The sequence below is a fragment of the Miniopterus schreibersii genome, assembly GCF_964146895.1.
Source record: "Miniopterus schreibersii genome assembly, chromosome: 1".
Lineage (NCBI taxonomy): Eukaryota > Metazoa > Chordata > Mammalia > Chiroptera > Miniopteridae > Miniopterus > Miniopterus schreibersii.
Genome location: NC_138101.1, coordinates 100,340,551 through 100,365,021, shown reverse-complemented (window position 1 = coordinate 100,365,021; position 24,471 = coordinate 100,340,551). Strand labels below are relative to the sequence as shown.

At 35.6% G+C, this 24,471-nt stretch overlaps 1 protein-coding gene across 1 annotated transcript in view; it reads left to right on the top strand.

Annotated features, from left to right (window-relative positions):
* Nucleotides 1–24,471, top strand: part of NEMF (nuclear export mediator factor) — a 59,213-nt gene that overhangs the window by 2,349 nt on the left and 32,393 nt on the right. The window contains exons 4-15 of the mRNA XM_081128190.1: nt 2,163–2,288; nt 12,080–12,228; nt 13,348–13,415; nt 14,406–14,492; nt 15,515–15,588; nt 17,231–17,301; nt 17,382–17,457; nt 17,801–17,863; nt 19,432–19,509; nt 19,597–19,805; nt 23,064–23,255; nt 23,647–23,710. Coding sequence (XP_080984316.1) covers nt 2,163–2,288; nt 12,080–12,228; nt 13,348–13,415; nt 14,406–14,492; nt 15,515–15,588; nt 17,231–17,301; nt 17,382–17,457; nt 17,801–17,863; nt 19,432–19,509; nt 19,597–19,805; nt 23,064–23,255; nt 23,647–23,710 — 1,257 coding nt within the window. The remainder of the gene's footprint in view (nt 1–2,162; nt 2,289–12,079; nt 12,229–13,347; nt 13,416–14,405; nt 14,493–15,514; nt 15,589–17,230; nt 17,302–17,381; nt 17,458–17,800; nt 17,864–19,431; nt 19,510–19,596; nt 19,806–23,063; nt 23,256–23,646; nt 23,711–24,471) is intronic.

Genomic DNA, 24,471 nt, shown 5'->3' with positions numbered 1-24,471 from the left:
TGGTGAGGATTAATTGAAGTAACATGTAAAGCATCTAACACAATGCCTGACACATACTAGGAATCCATATGTATTAATTTCCTTCTTCCTCTCCTCCTCACTTTCCTTCAGAAATTTATTTGTTTTGGCATTGTGTTATTTCATTAGAGGCTTTACAGAGAAGAGCCTTATCCCCAGCAACTTAGAATCTGTTTTGGATTGCAAGTTAGGTAAGTGCTTCCCAGATCACAAGGGCTGTCATAAAATTATCAAATTCTTAAAAGTTTATTTAATAGTAACCCAGAGTTCTTTTGGAGATTATCTTTACTAGTAATGACACTTTATGTTTGTATAGCACTTTTAAAAGTAGCTGGGTAATGTATATTTCATTTTATTTAAGTCAACAATTCTGTGGATATGAAGGACAAATATTACCATTTTAGTTTTGCAGATGATGTAAGGAACAATAGGATATATGGTACTGGGATTGTATAAACATCCCCAAATAAGGCTATAGTATCAATGGGAGGTCAAACACTAAAAAAAACTTAGAATTTTATGAGTTAGGTATACATGTCAATCTAAATGTATAGAAAAATTCCCTCCAATGGAGCAGACAATGTTAAACACTTTATAAATAACTTAGAGCTGTTACTGTTGTATGGTATGCACAGGACTATGTCCAGTATGTGGTAAATCACGGTATTTGTTCTGGCTCTCACATTTGGGGATGTCAACTATAGCTCAGTGGGTGAAAGGTTGTTTTCACCAAGCTGCTAATAGGGAAATAAACAAAGAAGATATACATATGTCTCTATGTCCATACATACTCATGAAAAATAGTCTTCTGTTTTTCACCAGTAGTGCTGACTTCTGTTCCCCATTAGGATGCCTTTTATCTTCATTTTAACTCTACATTTCTTGAATAAAAAAATTATTGCTGGACTCTGGAAAGCTTGATTGTGATTTTTCCCCTGGGGGATTTAAAGATAGCCCTATATGTAGGTCATCATTTAAATCAAAATCCATATAGGTTACTCTTAAATCAGAGCTATTGAATTTAGGAGGGGGGGTTGTTTATTCTATGAAGTTTGAAAAGTCTTATATCTATCTGCCTGGATATATAAGTACATAAAATGAAAATTTTAGTCAATTTGAACTATAAAGTCTGGAGAAGAATTTCTTAGTTGTGAAAGAGTTGATATTCATTCTAAGAATGACTTTGTATATTTCTTTTTTTTTTTAAGGTGGTTTTAGATTAACTTCTCTGTAAAATTTGTGTTGAATTTGAGTCATGAAGAAAAGAAAGCATTCTTTCTTACTGGTCTTGACTGACTGAAGGGTCTTTCAAATTCAAAAATTAGATACAATTGTAAGGTTTTTTGTAGGGGCCACAGAGTAGTCTTGTTTCTGTTCCATGTCATACACTGTATTTGTGCTAAAGGATGGTACAAGTAATCTAAAACAAATGGTATTTACCAAGTAATTTGTATTCGGGTTTAACATGCTAATTTTATTTTAATTGAAAATAAGAAAAAGAACTTTATGACTAGGGGTATAAGGAAGGGAATTTGGTAACTAATAGGCATTACTACATTTGGATTTGAGCTAGGTTGATCAAAAGTTTGGAGATAGTACCAGAAAAATTCTACTTGGGTTATATCAGTTAAGTTTGTGGCAGTGGAGGGTAGTCATATGTGAGTAAGTTGGATAACTAATTTACAGAATACCAGTAAGTTCGTGGTTCAGAATTTGTATTTGAAATGGAAGATTAGTGGAAACTATTAATTTTGAACACAAGCACACAAAAGGAAATTTGGGATACTTAAATGATTAGAGTAGAAAGAGACTTTAAAAAAAAGGTTATGGCTTTGAGTGAGGTCATCAGGGCGAGAACAAGGGATTTAGCAGTGGTATAAAGCAACAAAGTAAATTTCACTATAGATCTATCATTGTCTACTTAAAAATTGAATATAAAATACTGGTACAGAGTTAGCAGTCAGAGTTGTCTGAACCAAAGTGTTTTTCCTCTGGTTATTTGCAAGCTTTTATTTTATACTGTTTTATTTGCTACTTTTAATTCCTGATGATAATGAAAAGAAAAAACTTATTTATAAACCAATACCAAATGATTAGGAATTCACTTTACTACATAAATGCATTTTTCTTCTGTTTCTTGCTAGTGCCGAAAACATTTGAAGAGTCGGAGATTAGTCAGTGCAAAACAGCTTGGTGTGGATAGAATTGTAGATTTTCAATTTGGAAGTGATGAAGCTGCTTATCACTTAATCATTGAGCTCTATGATAGGGTAAGTTAAATTTGGGGCATGGGGTAAGGGAGAATTCATCATTGTATTGCTAATTGTTCATGTAATAGAGCTTTAACACATGGGCGGGAAACATTGTTTTCTGTATCAAAGGCTACTATTGATACACTAGGATAATAAGTGCCAAACAAGTTAAATATAATTTTCCAGTTAATAACCTTCATTTTATTTGGAGATAAGAATTTAGGCAGACCTCGGCTATTTAAAATGGCATTATGAATGTAGGAGATGAAGATCTAAGAATTGAAGACATTATCTGTAACTTTACATTTCAGGACTAGTGTGGTGCAACCAGAAAATAGATAGTTGTGTCGTAAATAAGACAGCAGTTAAGACTTAGGGACGTTGCCATGTTTTTATAGTGTCATCAGTCCTAAGAGGAAGAATACTGATGCCTTCACCATTCTTGCTTCTTGCCTCTCACTTATTTCATTGATCACCAAATTCTATCTTGGAAATGTTTCATGAGGTAATTACAGCAAAATAAATTTCATATGCATCAAAATTTAAATATATAAGAGCAGAAGTTTAAAATGCAGGAAGAGAGAAAACAAGTGGTCCAGTGGTCAGTTATTAAAATCAACCAAGGTCTCTAAAACAAAGGATCCTCAGTGGGGAGATGACCTAGCTCTTGATTTAGTCTTGTGTCTGGCAATGTGTTATTTCCAGATAGCCATCTTTGAAGTGGATGCTTTTTTGAAGTAGATGCCTCTGCAATGAAAGCTTAAGTCAGACACTTTCATTACAAAAAAAGAAAACCCAACTGTCAGGATTGTAACTGATGAAGCATAAGACCTAACCACTCTTATGTTTCCTTTGTATGATAATATTTTCAACTCTTTAGAGTTTCAGGAGAAAGATGTGTACTTGAAATAATATCAAGAGTATTGTTTTCTTTATTTTTTGTAAACATATTAACTTCAGGATCATGAGTCTAATTTAAGTTCTATGTCATGCTCATGTGGGGTGGTGAGCAAAAAATGCAAATAGGGTCTTTGAATAGAAATATTAGACCCAGTTTAATGAAACTGGCAAACACCAAAGACAAAGAGAAAACAACCAGAAAAGAATACTAATTGCTCATGGAAGTCAACAGACATGTTGTTAACACACAAAGACTGAGGGACTACTATTTCAGAAGACAGAAATTACTGAGAAGTGGGTTAGAAGCAATATGTTACAAGGGATAAGATATCTAGGTACAATTTTATGTTTCAGAAAACTGGAAGTGACAGGCGACCAAGTGATGAGTATATTGCAGGGCTTTCTACGGGCCCAAGAATCCCATCATAACTACTCCCTTCACTCCCTAAAACTAACATTTCATGGAGCATGCAAACCAGACGTCTTCTAAGAACAATTATATATAAAACCTTTCTTAGAAGTATTTATGTTCCGTGTCAAGGTTGGGGAACATTACTAATAGAGACTACTATTCGAGCCCCAAGCTTCAGCAAGCTTTCTTTGTATGTTAATGCCTAGAGGAGCAACATGAAAAATTCCATAGCTTGTACAGCTTTGAACAAATTTGTGTTCTTAAGTGCCATACGTATGTTAACAAGGAACCATAGAAGTCACTTTCTCATGCTGTTTAGCAGATTTGTTGTGTAGAATGTATCAGCAAAGTTTTCAGGAAAGTGCTGTTAACCACCTGGAAGGGGTGCAGACATCATTCAGCCAAACCACAATGATTTAAAAAAATTTTTTCAATATAAAAAGTGAAGCCATAGAAGTACTAGGTAAAAATATGGATTGACATTGCTGAATTTGGCATGAAAAAGACTTCTAACAGTAAAAACAAATACTAATAGGACTACTTAATCTTAGAACTGTGTAAGGCAGAAAACACTGTGAGCTGTATTGGAAGATGAAAAACTGGGGAAAGATATTTTAACTTGTACCGTAAATAAGATGCACATAGCCCTAATATGTCATTTTCATAAAGCCCTTAAATGGAAAGATGGACAAAGTGCTTAATTGTACAATTCAAAAGAGAATAAATATAAATGGTTTATAAAAGCATGAATACATGTCTAAATTCATGAATTATTGAAAAATAAGAACAAGGTATTTTTCCCCTTTGTCTTCTCAGTCAATATGTATATAAGCAATCAGAAAGTTTGACAGTTACCAGTATTAACAAGAATGTAGAGGAACAAGGGTAGATAACATTTTCAGAAGATTATTTGACAGTATATAACATGATTTTTTTTTTTTAATATATCTTTATTGATTTCAGAGAGAAGGGAGAGGGAGAGGGAGAGAGAGAAGCATCAGTGATGAGTCATTGATCTCTACTGCCTTCTGCACGCCCCCTACCGGGAATCAAACCCACAATCAGGACGTGCCGACTGGGAATCAAATCTTGATTTCCTGTATCATTGGTCGATGCTCAACCGCTGAGCCACTGTGGCCAGGCTGTAACATGATTTTTAATGTTTATTTGCATGACCTTTGACCCAGGAATTTCACTTCTGGTAATTCATCATAAGCAAATGAAACATAGTGCTTATTACAGTTAAAACTTGAACTTCAAAATGTCTTTGAATAAGAGTTAGGTAAAATAATTAAGGGAGACCCAAATAATAGAATGCCATTTTATTATTAAAATAAAATAACATTTTATTATTTTTAAAATAATGTGGAGGTAAGTGTTTTTAGTTCTTTTTATGGGTGTTTTTACAGCATGTTCGCAGTAATTTTAAGCTTTTTATTAGAGGTATCACATGATAAGTGTACAGTTTAGTGAACTATCACACAACGAACATACCTGTATTAATTACTGACCTGGGTGTGGTACAGGGGCAGGGAGACCAGCTGCTGATCCTTGCACTTGTGTAACTGTCTATGTGCTTCTCTTTGCCAGTGATTCCCTTAACCATCTTTCTGCCGTTTCCCTGCAGGCAACGGCAGCTGGAGCTGCTGCCCACCTGGAGTTGATTTTGTATGTGATTTCAGGTGGTGGTTAATTTTTAAAATTTGTGTGATAGCCTCTTTTAAGATTAAAAAAAAAAAAGTTTAGTTTTGAAATAATAGAAAGTTGCAGAGATAGAACAGAGAATTCTGGTATAGCCTATACTCAGTTACCCTCAGTTGTTACATCTTACATAATTATAGTATAATATCAAAGTCAGAAAATTGATGTTGGAACAATGTATGCATATAGTTCTATGCATTTTACCACATTTATACATTCATGTAACCACCACAGCACTAGATGTAGAATTCTTCCATTGCCACAGAGCTCTTCCTTGTGATACCCCTGTAACACCCATTCCTCTTCTTGCCACCATCCCTCTCTCCTGGCAATTACTAATCTGTTTCATCTCTGTCATTTGTCATTATAAACTGATTTTCAACAAAGAAGGCAGTCTCAGAACCTTAGTGGAAGGACATACCAGATACTCTTAAACAGGAGTTGATAAACTATAGCTTGTGGCCTGTTTTCGTAAAGCCTTTGAACTTAAGAATGGTTTTTATGTTTTAAAGGGGCTCTTTAAAAAAAAGCAACAGAGACCATATGTATTGCACAAACCCTAAAATAGTTTACTCTTTTGCCTTTTACAGAAAAAGTTTGCTGACTCCTGCTCAGTAGACTCATATTGTCTGAGCTGATACTGCTTAGACAGATGCCAGGCTGTATCAGGGTACTGGACTAGGATTTGAGAGATTCTTTTTAATCTAGAAGCAGATGCTTTCATGAAAATAGAGTGCTAACCTATGGTCTAGGAAAGTAGATTAATTACCCAGGACTGAATAAACTAGAAAGAATCTAATTGTGATTATTTGTTTCAGAATATTGTTGCCATTATTTTTATGGTGGTTATATGATAAAGCCCTTTACTTTTCTTTGACCTTTAATTTAATAGGCTGCATTTTTACAAGTTGAAGTGACATTCTTTAAATGGTAGTTTGCTCTCATTGATTGCTTAGAATTTAGGAACAAATGCCTTTTACTAAGATTTTTTTTGTTTGTTTTGTTTTACTGCTAATGGAAATATGTATATTTACGAAAATTCAATAAGAATTTGTCCTTTTACGAGGATATAATTAGGCAAATTATGCAACCAGCGTCATACCTATAGTGTCATATTTGAGAATAAAATCTTAGTTAGGTATGATGAGCTCATCATTAAAGAATAAAGGTTATACTTTTATGTAGAACCACTGTTCACAAAGTCTTCCTGACGACCTGCTCTGGTACCTATTCTGTGGCATGTAGGATCCTAGCCTACAGGTCATAAGGTCACTTTCTGCTTGTTTGAGTGACTTGAATAGAGGAGTTTACCTACACTTATAGGAATTTACCTACATTAAAGCTACATTTGCAAGAGACAAAACCGGTAGTGATACTTTTTTTGTTGTTTGGCTTCATAACTTTGAATTGAGGGCAAATAATTTTTAAATCTCTGGAATAATAGAAACTTTTGAAAATAAAATCCCAAATTTTTAGAATTCTCCAGGCAGCAGTGATTATTATGGCTTTAGTAATTGCTTAATACCATGTGGCTCTAGATTTTCTGACTGCAGTGCAAGAAGATTTATGTATGTTAATTAACATTTCTTGCTGCACCAATGTAAATAAATCAAGCCAAGAAACAATGAAAGTAGCTTGTGTGTGTATATACATGTAATCAAGAATCATTTTAAGATGTTATGATTATGAGAGGGGACTGTTAAAAATTATCCAAAATTTGAAAAGAGACAAAAAAGACAAAATGTCACTGTAGTATACTGCTGGGTATTGTCTAGCATGCACTCCTGAGGATTACTTTTTCCTCTAGGGATGTGTATTTTTGATTTGCTATTTATATTGTTAGGCCTCTTTACAACTCTATAAAGGTAGACTTTAACATGTAAAAAACTGATACCAATGCAAAACTGATACCATTGCTATTATGTAAATTCTTACATAATAGCAATGAAAATCTCATTCAGTAGAGATTCAGATTATATCTGTCCAGAGAAAAAAATACATCCGAAGGTTACAGTTTTATTACCCTAAATTGACAATCTTATACAATATTCTTCTCTTAGCCACTATAAATACTTTACTTACTTCATTTCTCTTAAGACCAGTTTTGCCATTAACTAGATAAATTTTTGACAGTTACAAAAATAATATATTGTCTTCTGGCCACCATTGTTTCTGTTAAAATTAGTGTCATACATATTGTTGCTTTGAAGGTTGCCTGGCCCTTTTGTCTGGATGCTTTAACATTTTTGTCCTTGGTTTTTAGCAGTTTTGCTATGATGTGCCTAGTTGAGTGTTTCTTTGTAATTATCTTACTGGGGCATGGTGCTTCTAGAGTCTGTGACTAGGTGTTTTTAATCAGTTTTGGGAAATTCAACCATATTTTCTTTTGACCTGCCTTCCAGTTCACTAATTTATTACTATCAGACAAGAATCACATGGCATCATTTGGAATTGCTCTATTATCTGACACCTCTAAGTGTCTGTTTTCTTAAATTTATTGGGGCAGCATTAGTTAATAATATATAATTTTCAGATGTACAAGATTATAATTCAACATTTGTGTACTCTATTGCGTGCTTCCCATCCAAAGTCTAGTTTTCTCCCATTACCATGTCTATTTGACCTCCTTTACCCGCTTTGCCCTCCCCCTACCTTTCCCCTTTGGTCAGCACCATTTTGTCGTCTATACCTATGCGTTCTGAGTATCTGTTTTTATGGTCTGTTGTTCCTTTGATTTAAATTACATTGTCTTGTCTCTTGACATGCCTGGTTATTTTATTGTGTGCAGACGTTGAGTAGGAAAAATATACTGTGAGACCTGGAATAATGTTGTGTTCATTTAAAGAAGATATTTGTTTGCTTTTGACAGGTAGCTAAGGGCTCAAGTAATCCCAGATAACCTTGCTTCAGTCAGGAACTGAAATGATTAGAAGTTGGCCTGGAGAAAGTGGGTATATTTCCAGTTCACTGCTTCCTCTGGGATGTTTACTTTTGAGGTCACTACTTATAGCTGGACTTACCAGGATATCCTTCACCACCACCACCCGTGGTACTTTTCATTTGGGCCCTGAACTCCAATTTTTATTCAGCTTAGTTGTCCTGTGAGTCTCTAAAAATTTAGACAAATGATCCTAGGGGGAAAGTACCCCCAAGTGTGGGACTCACCTTCCTGAGTTTTCTTCTCTTAGATTTTGGTCCTGTAAATGTTTACTGCCTAGTTTGCATTTTTTTATTATTTGAAAGGCATGCTTTGTATATTTTGTTCAGTTTTTCTATTTCTCAGTAGGACAGTGTTTGGGATTATCTAGTAGTACATGAATATATTCTCAGTATATAATTACTTAGAATTAAAATTGAAGGTCTTACTACTTCTACTTACTACTACTACCAATTCCTTATACAAATGCAGCATGTCTAGTGTCCTATTTATGGTCCCTTTTTTCTGCCCTGCCCCATTCCCCCCAACAAAAAAATGAAAAAAATTTTCATTTGAGGTTAAAATCTTTCAAATTTAACTAATTGCAAGCATGCCTTAGGTTTAGGTCAATATAGTAGTTACCTCTTATCTGCTGTTTTGCATTCCTTGGTTTCTGTTACCCATGGTCAACCATGGTCTGAAAATATTAAATGGAAAATTCCAGAAAAAATGTATAAGTTTTAAATTGCACACCAGTCTAAGTAGCATGATGAAATCGTGTGTGCCTTCCCATTCTGTCATCTCGCCCCCAAATGTGAATCATTCCTTTGTCCTAAGTATTCATGCTGTATATGTAGCCATCTCTGTTATCAGATTGACTGTCGTGTATCACAGGGCTTCTGTCCAAGTACCCTATTTTACTTAATAGCCCCAAAGCACAATAATAGTGATGCTGCTGACAATTCACATATGCCAGAGAGAAGTCTTAAAAATGCTTCCTTTAAGTGAAAATGTATGTGTGTATAGGAAAAAAACAGTAAATATAGAGTATAGTACTGTCCGAAGTTTCAGGCATCCACTAAGAGTCTTGGAACTTACCGCCTGCGGATAAGGGGGAACTACTTATGCTTGCATTCTAAGTTTAGGCTTATATGTCAGGCATGGGCCTTTCCTTTTTCAAATTAAACTTAGCACTTAATATCTAAAAATTCTTTCCATAGCATGAATAAATTTGTGTAATCTTTGTTATTTTAAAAATCTAAACAACCTTTTTATCTTGTAATAATTTTAGATTTATAGAAAAGTTGCAAAGATAATACAGGAAGTTCCTGTATACCCTTCATTTAGTTTTTTGTTATTTTTTTTAAATATATCTTTATTGATTTCAGAGAGAGGAAAGGAGAGGGAGAGAGAGAGCTAGAAACATCAATGATGAGAAAGTCATTGATCAGCTGCAGCCCACAGCCTGGGCATGTGCCCTGACCGGGAATCGAACCCTGATCGCCTGGATCCTAGGTTGAAGCTTAACCGCTGAGCCATGCCCGGCCGGGCCATTTAGTTCTTAATGTTAACATCTTCAATAACAATGGTACATTTGTCAAAACTAAGAAATTAACATTGGTACATTAGTATTAATTACATTACAGACTTTATTTGGATTTCACCAGTTTTTCTAGTTAAGCCCTTTTTGTGTTCCAGGATTGAGTTTGGGATGCCCCATTGCATTTAAGACCTTTCTATTTTGAAGTCCCTGAGCAATTGGCATTCGTACAGTCTAGGTTCCAATCGTCCAGTCGGTGATGAGTTTGGAATAGATATTAAGTATTTATATGTGCTTGGGAGTTTTCATACTCACTGTGATACCAAGAGAGGTAGGTTGGTTGATGGTTAGAGTTGATCCTGAAGATTGCTCTTCTGGTGTCTATACTAGGGTTTGATCTTCTAGCTTTCATGTCTGGAATTTTGATGTATGGTTTATCTAGAATGGACCAGGCCTTGGGTAAAGAGGCTATTGTTACTCAAATTCATTTCAGAACGTTAATTTATTAATTTGTAATAAGGAGGTTCCAGTAGAAAAGACTGAAGAGAGTAAGTTGCGATCAGAAAGTACTTTATTGTGTACATCTCAGTCAAGCACAGTTATTTCCCAAAATACTTTCCTTGGACACCACTTCCATAAGGTAATAGATGTGCCTAGAAAAATGAGTCCCATAGTCAAAAATTTGAGCCTGCAACCCAGGCATGTGCACTGACCGGGAATCGAACCTTGATCTCCTGGATCATAGGCTGATGCTCAACAGCTGAGCCATGCTGGCTGGGCCAGAAATCTTTTTGAATTTTTTTTTTTGATGGGAGTAGGGGGAACCATCTTATAGAACACTTTTAGGAAACCTTGGTTTAAGGAACACCCTTTCAGGGAAGTAACTGCCTTGCCAGAATCTTTCAGATGTTCTGGATAACGGCACAATTGGATTCAATAGACATTTATTGAGCACCTTCTATGTGCTAGGTTCTATAGCCAGGTCTGTTTTTCAAGTCACATCTTCCTGAACAAGACACTGTATGGACTTCTCTCCTAGACCTTTGCTTTCCTTCTCCAGTTAACTTTTTGTTCTTTAAGTTAAATAAATGTTTAAAATTTAAAATGCATGGTTGCTTTGAAGTCAGATCCTTTAGCAGTAGGTATGTACCACTCTTTCAACACCTAGTAACTTCTAGTTATCTTTATCTCAAGTGAATGGTGTTCCCATCTACTGAAGCCATTTATCTTGTAAACTGTTATTCCTCAAGAGATTGGGCCTACTTTACCATCTTCTGTGACCAACTTCTAGTTAGTTGCTAAGGCATTTATGACTATTTTCATGGATGCTTCTTTTAATTATGCAATAATGCCTGCATTCACTGTAATCAATTTGAAAGGTTGTATCCTTTGGGCAGTTTTATTTTCTTTAGGTTCTTTTGGTTGGAAAGATTATGTAACAATATTAAATTTTAAAAGGTCCTTTTAATTCTAACTCTTTAATAAATTTTAATTTTTCTCTATATTTGCCTTCTACTTCCAAGGATACAGAATTGTTTTGTCTTGCTATTTTTTACCTAACAATATAGTTTCCTACTTTTTTAACACAGTATTCATAAGTTAACAGCTAATGTTGTATATCACAATTTATTTAACAGTTTTCCCAATTTTTACATTTAGGCTGTTTCTTTTTTTTATTGTAAGTAACTGCAGTGAATACCTTTAAGCATATAGTTTTTTGTTTTATTGAGCTATTACATTAGGCAACATTACCAAGTGTGAAATTACTTGGACGAAGGGTATCACTGTCTTTATTGCCACATAACTACTGCTATTAAAAGACACAATTCGCCCTGGCTGGTGTAGCTTGGTTGGAGGGTCCTCCTGGAAACAAAAAGGTGGTGGGTTTGATTTTCAGTCAGGGCACATACCCAGGTTGCAGGTTCAATCCCCAGTTGGGGCACATGTGACAGGCAGTTGATATAGCACTTTGTTTTGTTGCACTTCACAGATACCAGGTTTTTTTGCAACTTGAAAGCAAGACCTTCCACCAGCAAAAAGATTACAACTCACTCTACTACTTTATTGTAGTGGTCTGGGACTGAATTAACAATATCTCTGATATTGCTTGGCTTCTGAAATATGTATCTGTTTTTCTTAATAAGATACAGTGTATGTAGACCTGCCTCATGAAAGTGCAGCAGTAAGTTCAGCTGGCGCTCATCAAGGTCAGATGCTTTCTGTAACTTCATTTCTATAGCCTAGATTAGGTTTTTAAAGAGCCTACATTTTCTTTCTCAATTTTTAAGTTTCAAGAATGATTTGGGAAAAGCATTAAATTATTTTTTATTCTATTTCAGGGGAACATTGTTCTTACAGATTATGAATACCTAATTTTAAATATCCTAAGATTTCGAACTGATGAATCAGATGATGTTAAATTTGCTGTTCGTGAACACTACCCAGTTGATCACGCTAGAGCTGTTGAACCGTTGCTTACCTTGGAGAGGTAACATGTTTTGTTTATAAACTCATTTCATATTGTATTAAAAGGTAAAATAGGCCATATGTAAGAATATGAAAGAACTGTCATAAGAAAATACTTTGTTTACTTGCATAAAACAATTGAATTTGGATTGCTTGAACTACATAAATGTGCATGTAAGCAATTAAGCCTTACTTGAGCATAGCAGGTGTATGTCTTTTTAATCTAAATTTGGTGTTATTTCAGATGTTTATGATTTATTGGTAAAGTCAGGGGACTTACCAGCTTTTCTGTGATTAAGAAAGATGGGTATCTTGGGCAGAATACAAAAAGAGAAATTCTGGTTTAGCTAAGAAAAGGAAGCAGGATGGGGTATGGGGCTAATTGTAGCTATTCTCTTCTGGCTGAAGGCTTTGCTGACCAAAGGCTATAGCAGTGGTTCTCAAAGTTTAGCATGCATTGGAATTGTTTGGAGGGCTTGATAAAACAGATTTCTGAATCACTGGATCTGGTGTGGGACCCAGGATTTACATTTCTAACAAGTTCACTGCTAATCTGGGGACTACAAAAGCCCACAGCATCCGAGTTCTTATTAAATGCTTAATTAGGTAAAGCCATTTCAGGTGTTAACATTTAACTGTTATATAAAAATGTCTCTTTCATATCATATATGAGCACATTGATGATAAGCAATATGACTTAGTTGAAAAAGTATTGAGCCCTAGCCGGTTTGGCTCAGTGGTTAGAGCGTCAACCTGCGGACTAAAGGGTCCCGGATTCAATTCAGGCCAAGGCACATACCTTGGTTGTAGGCTTGATCCCTGGCCCAGGTCAGGGCACTTGCAGGAGGCACCCAGCTGATGTATCTCTCTCACATCGGTGTTTCTCTCTCTCTGCCTTCCACTCTCTAAAAAGCAATGGAGAAAATATCCTCAGGTGAGGATTAAAAAAATATATATATTGATTTTTCTTAAAACACCTGGTTTTAGGTCCCAGTCTGCTGTTTAACAACTTACCAACCTTGAATAAATAGAATAGTTGAAGATCAGGCAAATTGATGTATGAAAGTATTATGAATATAAATATTGCTGTAAGGATTATTAAATATAAGATAGTAAGAGGTATGTCAATTTTGTTTTACAGACTGACTGAAATAATAACCAAGGCACCTAGGGGTGAACTACTAAAGAGAGTTCTTAACCCATTACTTCGTGAGTAATCCTACACAGAGCAATGAAATGTTTGCAAGATAGTATAGTTTTCAGGAATATATTTAAGTCTTCTATAGTTCTAGTAGAAAATTAGGACTTCTTGATAACTGTAGAAAGGAGTTTAAAATGATCTTTTGTGTAAATGATGTTTGTTTTTAAGGAGAGAGAAATTTGTCATACCGCATGAAGTTTGACCTTTATCTGTTAGATTTTATTTAAAAGCAGTACAGTTATGTTAACTAATAGTATGTTATTTAGCACTTTAGTGATAACTATAGTATTCTAAGAAATCTTTTTTTTTCCCCAATGTGAATCTTCGGTTTAATAACCACTTAGTTTTTTGTGTGTTTTGTTTTTGTTTTTGAATTTTATTAGTGGGTGTCAGGGCATCCCAGGATGACAGGTACTTTTGATAACAGGGTAAAGAAAATCCAAGAACTTTCATGCTTGAGAAAATCATTACTTACCCCTATAATAAGGAATCTGAAAAGGACATATGAGCAGGCAGGTACCCGTGATTACTGAGCATTAGGAAATTAACTCTTTTTCTCATATTATTAGTTAACATGACCGAAATTAGAATTCATTAAAAAGTTATCTTTAGAATTTTCCAACGATTAGTATAGCATGCATAAAATTTGTAAGTTTGGATTTTTTAAATTTTTTCTTTATTAATGTGGTATATTACATTAGCCAATCTTTGGATGCTAAACCAACCTTACATTCCTAGTTTATAATCCTTTTTATATGTAGCTAAATTTCATTAGATTCCTATAACTTTCGCACTGACGTACAATTTTGTAGTTTCAAATTTCAATTAAGTACTTGAATTGTCATTTCTAATAACATTTCAAAATAAGTAAACTAATTGTTATTTTCACTAGCTACTGTAATTGAGTAGATCACCTATATTGGATATAAATTTGTATTATATTTTGAATGTTAAATTTTATAGGAAAATACTAAAAATAATACCCTCTGCTTTTGTAGCCTATGGATCAGCTCTCATTGAACACTGTCTTATAGAAAGTGGATTCTCTGGCAATGTCAAAGTGGATGAAAAATTTGAAAGTAAAGGTATGTCTGCATGGTACAAATTTTGTCCATTTTTATTTCCTTTTTTAAAACTATGAAAATTATCTCTGAGAAAGTAATATGTGAGCAGGTAATTCTATACTTAAAAACATTTGACCTGTCAGTGTTCTATCCATGTGGTATTCCTGGCTTCCTACTCTAAAATGGCGTTTTATCCCTAGTAACATGTAGTTCAATCTCTTGACCTACTTTAATTGCCTTTCAACTTTCGAATATTCTCCATTTCCCCTGAATTGTTTTTTGTAATCCTTACCTGAGGACATTTTCATTGACTTTTAGGGAGAGGGGGAGGGAGATTGAGAAGCGGGGGGGGAGAGAGAGAGAGAAACGATGTGAGAGAGGAGCATCCATCAGCCACCTCCCACACGCACCTGACCAGGACTGGGTCTGAACCCACAATTTAGGCATGTGCCCTGACTGGGAATCAAACCCAGGACTTTTCAGTGGACGGGACACTGCTCCTACCGACTGAGCCATACTGGCCAGGACTCTACCCGTAAATTTTTGAAGTGGTTAATGATCTTGAGATAGTCTTTGGTACAAGGCTTGAAGGAGTTGAGTTATTTACCCTCAGACTCAGAACCTGGAGTGTGTCTAGAAATATCAGCATTCATGCATTTTAATTCTGTAAGTACTATAGTGTGGCTACATATGTTAGGCTTTTGTAACTATTTAAGGGAACCTAGCTTAACTGCCAGATTAGGATAATAAAAAAATAGAGGAAGTATAAAGAATTTAGAAACAGGCCCAAATATATATGGAAACTTAGAATATGAACAAAGTGCCTTTCAGATTATGAGGGGCAAGATGGAATTAATAAAAGCTATTGCACCAACAAGCTGACCAAAACATCCTTATTTACATATGCTGAAAACAAACATGAAATAACTATTTACTTTTCTTGAACACTTCCTATTTTATAAACACTGTCTTGTTTTCTGCATAGTTGTATAATTGTTAATTGCATCTTGATTGCCACTCCTTTCCTTTTTTATTCTCCTTAGATATTGAAAAAGTACTTGTTTGTCTGCAGAAAGCAGAAGACTATATGAAAACAACATCCAACTTCAGTGGAAAGGTAGCAGCACATATACTTATTGTATATTGTTGTGGTTTTATTGTTTATATTTTTAGAATTTAAGTGTTCATTAAAGATCAGTATTTGTAATTTTTTTTTTTTTTTTAGTTTGGAAATTTGAGATTTGTAATATGCTTATTCTAGGGTAGTTTTTTATTTTGTTTTGCTTTTAATTTTTTAAAATCTTCACCTGAGGATATGTTTTCATTGATTTTAGAGAGAGGGGAAGGGGAAAAAGAGAGTGAGAGAAACATCGATCTGTTGCCTCCCCTTCATGCCCTCACCAGGGATCGAGCCTGCAACCTTTTGGTGCACAGGACAACGCTCCAGTCAGCTGAGCCACCTGGCCAGGGCTAGGGTAGAATTTTTTTTTTTTTTTTTAATTGCTGTTGATTTGTAAATTTTTTTTTTTTTTTGCTTTTTTCCTTTTATAGAAAGTACTAGGTCACGTAAGTGTCAGCCCTCCAGAAAAGATGAGGAACTTAAAAATATTTTTCCTTAGGTTTAATTTTTTTTTTTTAATATATCTTTATTGATTTCAGAGAGAGGAGGGAAGGGGGGGGAGAGAGAGAGAAAAACACCAATGATGAAAGGGCTGTCATTGATCATCTGCCTCCTGCATGTCCCCAACTGGGGATTGAGCCTACAGCCTGGGCATGTGCCCTGGCCAGAAATTGAACTGATACCTCCTGGATCCTAGGTTGATGCTCAACAGCTGGGCCACGCCCGTCCGGGCTCCTTAGGTTAATTTTAGATAGAGAAGCACATTTTCATTTTCTAGCACTTTTAAAAAAATGTGGTGATTTACATTCCTTAATAGTTAAATATCCTCTGAATTATCTCGTATCTTATGGTTTCCTTCCCTATTCAAAGTATAACTTACCAGAAAAGTTCAGAGACGGTGATGATTAATTATAGCTAAATTCAGTCCAAAACACTACCTGCCTAGTGTTTTTTGTTTGTTTTTGTTTTATTCTTACCCAAGGAGATATTTTTTCCCCCCATTGATTTTTAGAGAAGGGGGAGGAGAGAAGAGAGAGGGAGAGGGAGAAGGAGAGGGAGAGGGGGGAGAAAGAGAGAGAGAGAGAGAGAGAGAAACATCAATGTGAGAGAGACACATTAATTGGTTGCCTCCCGATCGGACCAGGGATCGAACCTGCAACCCAGGTGTGTGCCCTTGACGAGGAATGGAACCTGAGACCTTAGGGTATGTGGGACAGTGCTTTAACCGCTGAGCCACACCAGCCAGGCCCAGTTTTTTAAATGAATTAAAATCTCCTATCAACAAAGTGAATCTGAATCTAAGAGTTTTTCTGCTGGCAGTGCTTTTGGCATATTTAAATTGCACAGCATCTAAAAATGGGAAGAAGCAAAATGTGGGTGTTTAATCCCACCATTTTATCAAAACATGAGTTTTTATTTCCTTTATTCCCTGATTTTTCTTGTGCATGTGAATAAACCAGTGTTTTCTGATAATACTTTGGGTCTAAAAAGAATCATTTTGAGAAGTAATACAATCAATAGACAAATGCAGTTGATAATTTATAACTTGAAAATTTTATAAGTTAAATTAATATCAGTCATGAAAAGTAAATCTTTGTTAATTATGAATAGAAATGAGTTTTATGTTGGATTTTTATAGGGATATATCATTCAGAAAAGAGAAATAAAACCAAGCCTGGAAGTAGATAAACCAACTGAAGACATACTCACGTAAGCATGTAGGCATGGGTCAGTTTGTTATAGATGTTTATTACTGTTCTTGAATGTGATATAATAAATATGTTTTACAGGTATGAGGAATTTCATCCTTTCTTGTTTTCTCAACATTCACAATGTCCATATATAGAATTTGAATCGTTTGACAAGGTGGGTTTCAGATTCTATTTTTTGATCAGTTAGCACAATATGTGTTATTGCATTAATACCAACTTGCTTTGATTGAGAAATTACGAATAATTTTACTTTACAGTCACTATGAATCAGCATTATGGAACAATGCAGTCATAGATACAAACTGTTGGAAACATTTTTTGCTATTTTACTTCAAGATAAAGGATCAAAAATGTGAATTTAATTTGGTTCTTGATTATTTAGCTATAGAATACATTTACTAGGGATCTGTTCAAATGGACTCAAAAATTCTATTTATGCAAGTTGAAGTAGAGATCATCTTTTTTTCCAACTAGTTGTTTTTGTTTGTTTTAATAAGGCCGTGGATGAATTTTATTCCAAGATCGAAGGTCAGAAAATAGACTTAAAAGCTTTACAACAGGTATGGTATTATTGAAAACGTTTATATTAAACCAACTAGCTTTAGTGTGGTTTGCTGGGTAGCCTTTCAAAAGGGTGTGGGAATGCCATGGTCTCCTGGTTTATTAATAAAGGTCCAGGAGCGGTCTCAGTGTTAAAAGTATACCTTCATTTGTTCCCTCAGTATATTGGGTATTCTCTAAAACGGAAAATACAGTGAGAAGATGGGGTCTGTTATTTATACCCTAGTATGATTTGCTTTATTACGGCAACCCAAATCTTCTAAATTTTACTGTTAAGGGAATACTGTTTTGAGAAGGTTCAAAGGAGAGGGAAAAGTTTTTTCTATACAAATGAGTATTTTTGTTTATCATTAAACTGTTACTTTAAAGTGAACTTTTAAACTAGGCCTTTAATATGCTTTGTATGGAGACCCGACTGATGATTGCCAGAGGAGAAGGGCGCTGGGTACTAGTGGAAGAGATGAAGGGATTAAGGAGTACAAATTGGTAGTTACAAAATAGTCATGAGGAGGTACAGCAGAGGAAATATAGTAATATTCTGACAACTATGCATGGTGCCGGGTGGGTACTGGAAATATCAAGGGGAACACTTCCCAGCAAATGTGACCATGTTTTTGGAACATTTGCTGAAGAACAGTTTCAGGAATTGGCCACAATAACTTTTGATTTGAAGGGGATGTGATGTTTCAGAAATATTAATAAAGTGTTAAAATGTGTGTGCAAAATTTATAATTATGAGAATTCTTATATCTGCCGCTGCCCCTCACTTTTAAAATAATTAACAAAGCACAATTTCAAAGCAGATGGGTCAAATTAATTAGTGTGATTGCCACATACCGGCAGCACTTTAGCTAGTAAATAGGTATTTAGCAGTGACATGTTTTTTATGTGCATTAGAATACCCATGAATTATTTTAGTAATCAGTTTGCATTCTTTTAATAGTCACCATTTTATAATTCAAAATTTTTAATGCTACATTCAGCATTCATTCATTAATTGGCGATGCTGTTACTACTGTTAGAAAATTTGCCTCCAGATCAATAATCTAAGTGTAAATTATGTATGATAAAATGCTAGATAGAAGGTCAAATAACTACCATGACCCTTTGTGTTATTAATTTAGGAGAAATTCTGTAGAATACTAGCAATAATGCTAAGAAAATTAAAGGCAGCAATAAAATAAGAAGCAGTTTTGGTACTTTTGGCGACAAATGCATTTTCCCAAATTTTACTTTTCTGCCATAGGAAAAAAATACCATGAATTTTGCCTGCTTGAATAATGGAAAGGCTTTAGGAGTATATTTTACATACATTGTAACCTGCAAGCAAATTACCTTCCAAATAGGGAATGGGAGGTAGTTAGACATGAATTAGTTTTGGAGTATGAAACACTTTGGAGTAGGATAGACCTGGGGAGGTGGACTCTGGGGAACTCTCCCTAGCTAGATAACAACATTGAGAGGGCAGAAGTCGGGGCAGGATAGTGAGTTTCACGAGGTAAGAGAGAGAAGATGTGGGAGATGGAAGAAATCTAATTTTTAAAAAAATCTGTTTTGTCAACAACAGGAAAAACAAGCATTGAAGAAATTAGATAATGTTCGAAAGGATCACGAAAACAGATTAGAAGCTCTTCAGCAGGCTCAGGTATTATGTTTAGCTTTTTCAGATGCTTTTTCAAAAATGGTAACTTTAACTGGCATTATAGTAAATGTTTTTGGTTTATTTCTTAAGGAAATAGATAAACTTAAAGGAGAGCTCATAGAAATGAATCTACAAATAGTTGACAGAGCCATTCAGGTTGTTCGAAGTGCTTTAGCCAACCAGATAGATTGGACAGAAATCGGGTTAATTGTGAAAGAAGCCCAAGCTCAAGGAGACCCCGTTGCAAATGCAATCAAAGAATTAAAACTACAAACAAATCATGTTACAATGCTGCTAAGGTAAATTTAATTTTTTGTGGGGGTTTTTGTTATTGTTAATCCTCACCCTAGGATATTTTTTTCCATTGATTTTTTTTTTTTTTAATTTATCTTTATTGTTGAAAGTATTACAGATGTTCCCTTTTTCCCCATTGATCCCCTCCACCCTGCGCCCCTCCTGCCAGGCCTTCACCACACTATGGTTGTGTCCATGGGTTATCCATATATGCGTATAAGTTCTTAGGTTAATCTCTCCCCACCCACCCCTGCCTTCCTTCTGATATTCATCGGTTGGTTCCATGCTTCTAAGATTCTGGATCTATTTTGTTCATTAGATTCCACATATGAGTAAGATCATGTGATACTTGTCTTTCTCTAACTGGCTTATTTAGCATAATTCTCTCCAAGTCCCACCATGCTGTCTCAAAGGGTAAGGGATCCTTCTTTTTATAGCTGCATAGTATTTAATGATGTAAATGTCGGAGAAGATGCTTGATATGATTTCAGTCTTCTTGAACTTATAGAGACTTGTTTTGTGTCCTAACGTGGCCTATCTTTGAGAATGCCCCATGTGCACTTGAGGAGAATGTATATTCTGCAGCTTTGGGGTGAATTGTTCTGTAAATGTCAGTTTAATCCATCCAATCTAGTGTGTCATTTAGAATCACTGTTTCCTTGTAGATCTTTTGTCTGGAAGATCTATCCAGTGAGTCATTGGGGTGTTAAAGTCCCCTATTGTGACTGTATTGCTGTTGATTTCTTCTTTAAAGTCCTCCAGAAGTTTTTTTTGTTTTTGTTTTTAGCCTGTGTGAGTCTTTTGTTCTGAGGTGGGTCTCCTGTAGACAGCATATATTTGGGTCTTGTTTTCTTATCTATTCAGCTACCCTGTGTCCTTTGATTGGAGTGTTTAATCCATTTATATTTAAGGTTATTATTGATAGGTACTTGTCTATTGCCATTTTATTTCTTTATGCCTATGTTCCTCTCTGTCTATTTCAACTTCTTATTACAGCATTTCCTGCAATGCTGGTTTGGTGTGATAAACTCCTTTGGCATTTTTTTGTCTGAGAAGCTATTTATTTCACCATCTATTTGGAATGATAGCCTTGCTGGATAGAGTATTCTTGGTTTCAGATCCTTGCTTTGCATTACCTTGAATACTTCATGCCATTTTCTTCTGGCCTGTAGAGTGTCTGGTGAGAAATCAGCTGACAGCCTTATGGGAGCTCCTTTGTAGGTAACAGATTGCTTTTCTCTTGCTGCCTTTAAGGTTCTCTCTCTGTCTTAAATTTTTGGCAATTTAATTATGATGCGTCTGGGCTTGTGCCTTTTGGGATTCTTTTTGCTTGCGACTCTCTGTGCCTCCTGAACTTGTGTGGCTTTTTCCTTTAGCAGGTTAGGGAATTTTTATGACATCATTTCTTCAAACAGATTCTCTAGCACCTTGTCACTTTCTTCACCTTCTGGCATTCCTGTGATGCAAATATTGTTACATTTCATGTTGTTCCACAGCTCCCTTAAGCTGTCCTGTTTTTTAATTGTTTTTTCTCTTTGGTCCTCTGATGAGTGATTTTTTTTTTCTACCCTGTCTTCTAATTTACTGATCCGATCCTGAGCTTCCCCAACCTGCTGTTTATTCCTGTCAATGTTTGTTTTTTTTTAATTTCTACTATGTCATTCTTAATATCTTTCATAGCTTCCATTTCTTTTTTCATGCTGTTGAGCATCCTTATGATCAGTATTCTGAACTCTATGTCTGATCAATTGCTTATCTGTTTCATTTAGTTCTTCTGGAGAATTCTTTTGTTCTTTCCTTTAGGGCTTGTTTTTTTATCTCTTCATTTTGGCTACTGTTTGGCTACCTGCTAGGACTCCCATCTAGTCTTTTCGATGGTCTCTGGTGCAGTCCAGTGTCAGATGCTGTTTGTGACTGGCCCTGAGTACCGTGTTTGAAGCTTTCTACACTCCACAGCTTGTTTCCTCTGCTGGGACTGGGTGTGTTTGGACAGGACCAAGATGTGCACCAAGGTCTGCTTTTCCAAGTCCTGAGTCCAGAAGCAAATCAGGCAAAGACTCAAAGCACCCAGAGGCTGATTGTTACTCAGTCTCTTAACAAGCCTCAGGCTGTATAAACTCCACAGGTTAGAGAGAGAGGTTTTCCAACAGGGTGGGGCAATTGCTTCCCCCCCATCCCCTGGCAAAATCTGCTTGGTAAGTAAATGTCTGCCTGAGAAGGATATCCTCTGCAGTTTCAGGGAATGACTCAGCACAGGAATCCACATGGCTTACCTCTGAGCAATATCTCCAGAGGCTGCAACCCTAGATTCTCCTCATACAGTTCCAGTCCACTCTCCCCTCCCTCTGCTGGAGTTCTAGGTGAGTGGCTGCACACAAAACTTTGTATGTTGGCCACTTAAGAAGGTGCCTGCATTTTCAGCTGTCTCTCCCTGGCAGACAGAAACCCCTCTGCTTTTCACAGCCACATGTTATGTGGACACCTTTCTCAGTCCTGGTGCTCTGGGCTGGGAAGCCCAGCTTGGGGGTTAGACCCCAGAGTTCTCAGTGGGAACCCTCCACAGCTGAGATATCCCTCCCGCCCTTCAGTTGCTACTTGTGGGAGTTGGACCAGCCCTCTCATGCTTTCGCACTTCCTATTAGTCTCTATGCAGTCTCTACTTTTTGTCCTTGGTTTTGAGGATGTCTTCCAGGTACTCTTCAGTTGCAGTTCATTATTCAGGATGGTTTTTCTCTATTTTAGTTGTAATTCCAGTTTTGTCCTGGGAGAGTGTCAATGTAGCTTCCATTCAGTCTGCCTCATCTTGGAATCCTCCATTGATTTTTTTTTTTGGGGGGGGGGAGAATAGTAGGGAGGGAAGGAGGGGAAGACCGAGAGAGAAACATTGATGTGAGAGAGACATTGATTGGTTACCTCCCAAACATGCCCGGACCAGGGCCGGGGATTGAACCCTCGACCCTTCAGTACATGGGCTGACAGTCTAACCACTGAGAAACACAGGCCAGGGCAGTTAAGTTTAATTCTTATTTAAGCAGTTAATGCTCATCTTTTTTTTTGCTATTTAATTGTTCACTCTATTCATTTAAAATTTTTCTTTTGTTTGGAAATTTATCCTTTACAATACAGATAAAAATTAATTTATAGTAAAGTAACACAAACTATTTAAATACTGTAAACCACTTATGATTTCATTTCAGAAAATATTGAAAATAAAAATGCGATGTCATTGACGTTTGTGAAATACTATTGAATATTTTTAATAGAAATCCATACTTATTATCAGAGGAGGAAGATGATGATGTTGATGGTGACATCAGTGTTGAGAAAAATGAAACTGAACCACCAAAAGGAAAAAAGAAAAAACAAAAGAATAAACAGCTACAGAAGCCTCAGAAAAATAGGCCATTACTTGTTGATGTTGATCTCAGCTTATCAGCATATGCCAATGCGAAAAAGTGAGTCTTAAAAGTATAAGTCTTAGGTAAAATATTATCTGCAATAACTTATGTATTAAAGGGTAAGAAAAATCATTATTTTGCCTGCCTATACTTTGCGGTGAAAATACTTTTTTTGGTTGTGTATTAAATTATATTTATTGTAAGAAAGAATACAGAAATTACTATTTCTGAAAATAGTAATTCTCCTGGAAACTTCAAATAGCAAATTCTTTTTTAAATCTTACGTGCATTCTACAACTTGGTTTTCATATGGAACATAGAAAACAAAGGGGCATAATGCACAAAACTTGTTCTATATGATTTGAGAGTCTATAAAATTAGAAATAACAAATAGAAAACTGAAGAATAGAGGTTTTACTTAAAATTTAAGAGAATTGTGTTTTTCTAGGTATTATGATCACAAGAGATATGCTGCTAAGAAAACACAAAAGACTGTTGAAGCTGCTGAAAAGGTACTTAGTATTTCTTAGAGTGAATGTTAACTGTTTTTTTCCTACTGGCCTTATTTTCTTTATGACCTTATTTATTATGTTTAACTGAGATTTTCTAATCCAGAAATACCTTTCAAACTTAATTTTGCTTTACATGTATTTCCAGTGTTTTTTTTCTTCCCAAACTTGCTCCTTCCTGGTTTTTGCCATTTCAGTAAATAGCACCTTCATTTTTCCCTTTGTTTAGATTAAAAATGTTGGAATAATCCTGGACTCTTCTCTCCTAAACCATAAAATATCCACCAGCAAATCTTTTTGGCTCTTCTTTTAGAGTATAACCAGAGCCTAGCCACTTCTCATTGATCCAGGTCTCCATCATGTATTCTCATGGAGTGTAACAGTAGCCTCTTACTGGGTTGGTTACTCTCCTATCCTTTCCCTGCTATGGTCTGTTTGTCACACAGCAGCCATAGTGATATTTTTAAATGAATAATAAAGTCATTTCTCTCTGTTCAAAATCTTCCAGTAGCTTTTCATGTTACTCAAGACAATCCAAAGCCATTCTCCTGGTCTATAAGATCCTATAGGATCTGCTCCCCTCTGATCTCATCACCTACACTCTCCTGTTGCACACTCTTTCTAGCTACAGTGGGATTTTAGTTATTCCTGCAACAATGATCCAAGCTGCCTTCTCAGAGCCTTTGTACTTGCTGTTCTTTCTACCAAGAATGCTCTTCCCTAAAAATTTCTGTGGTTTGATCCCTCTCCTCATTCATGTGTGT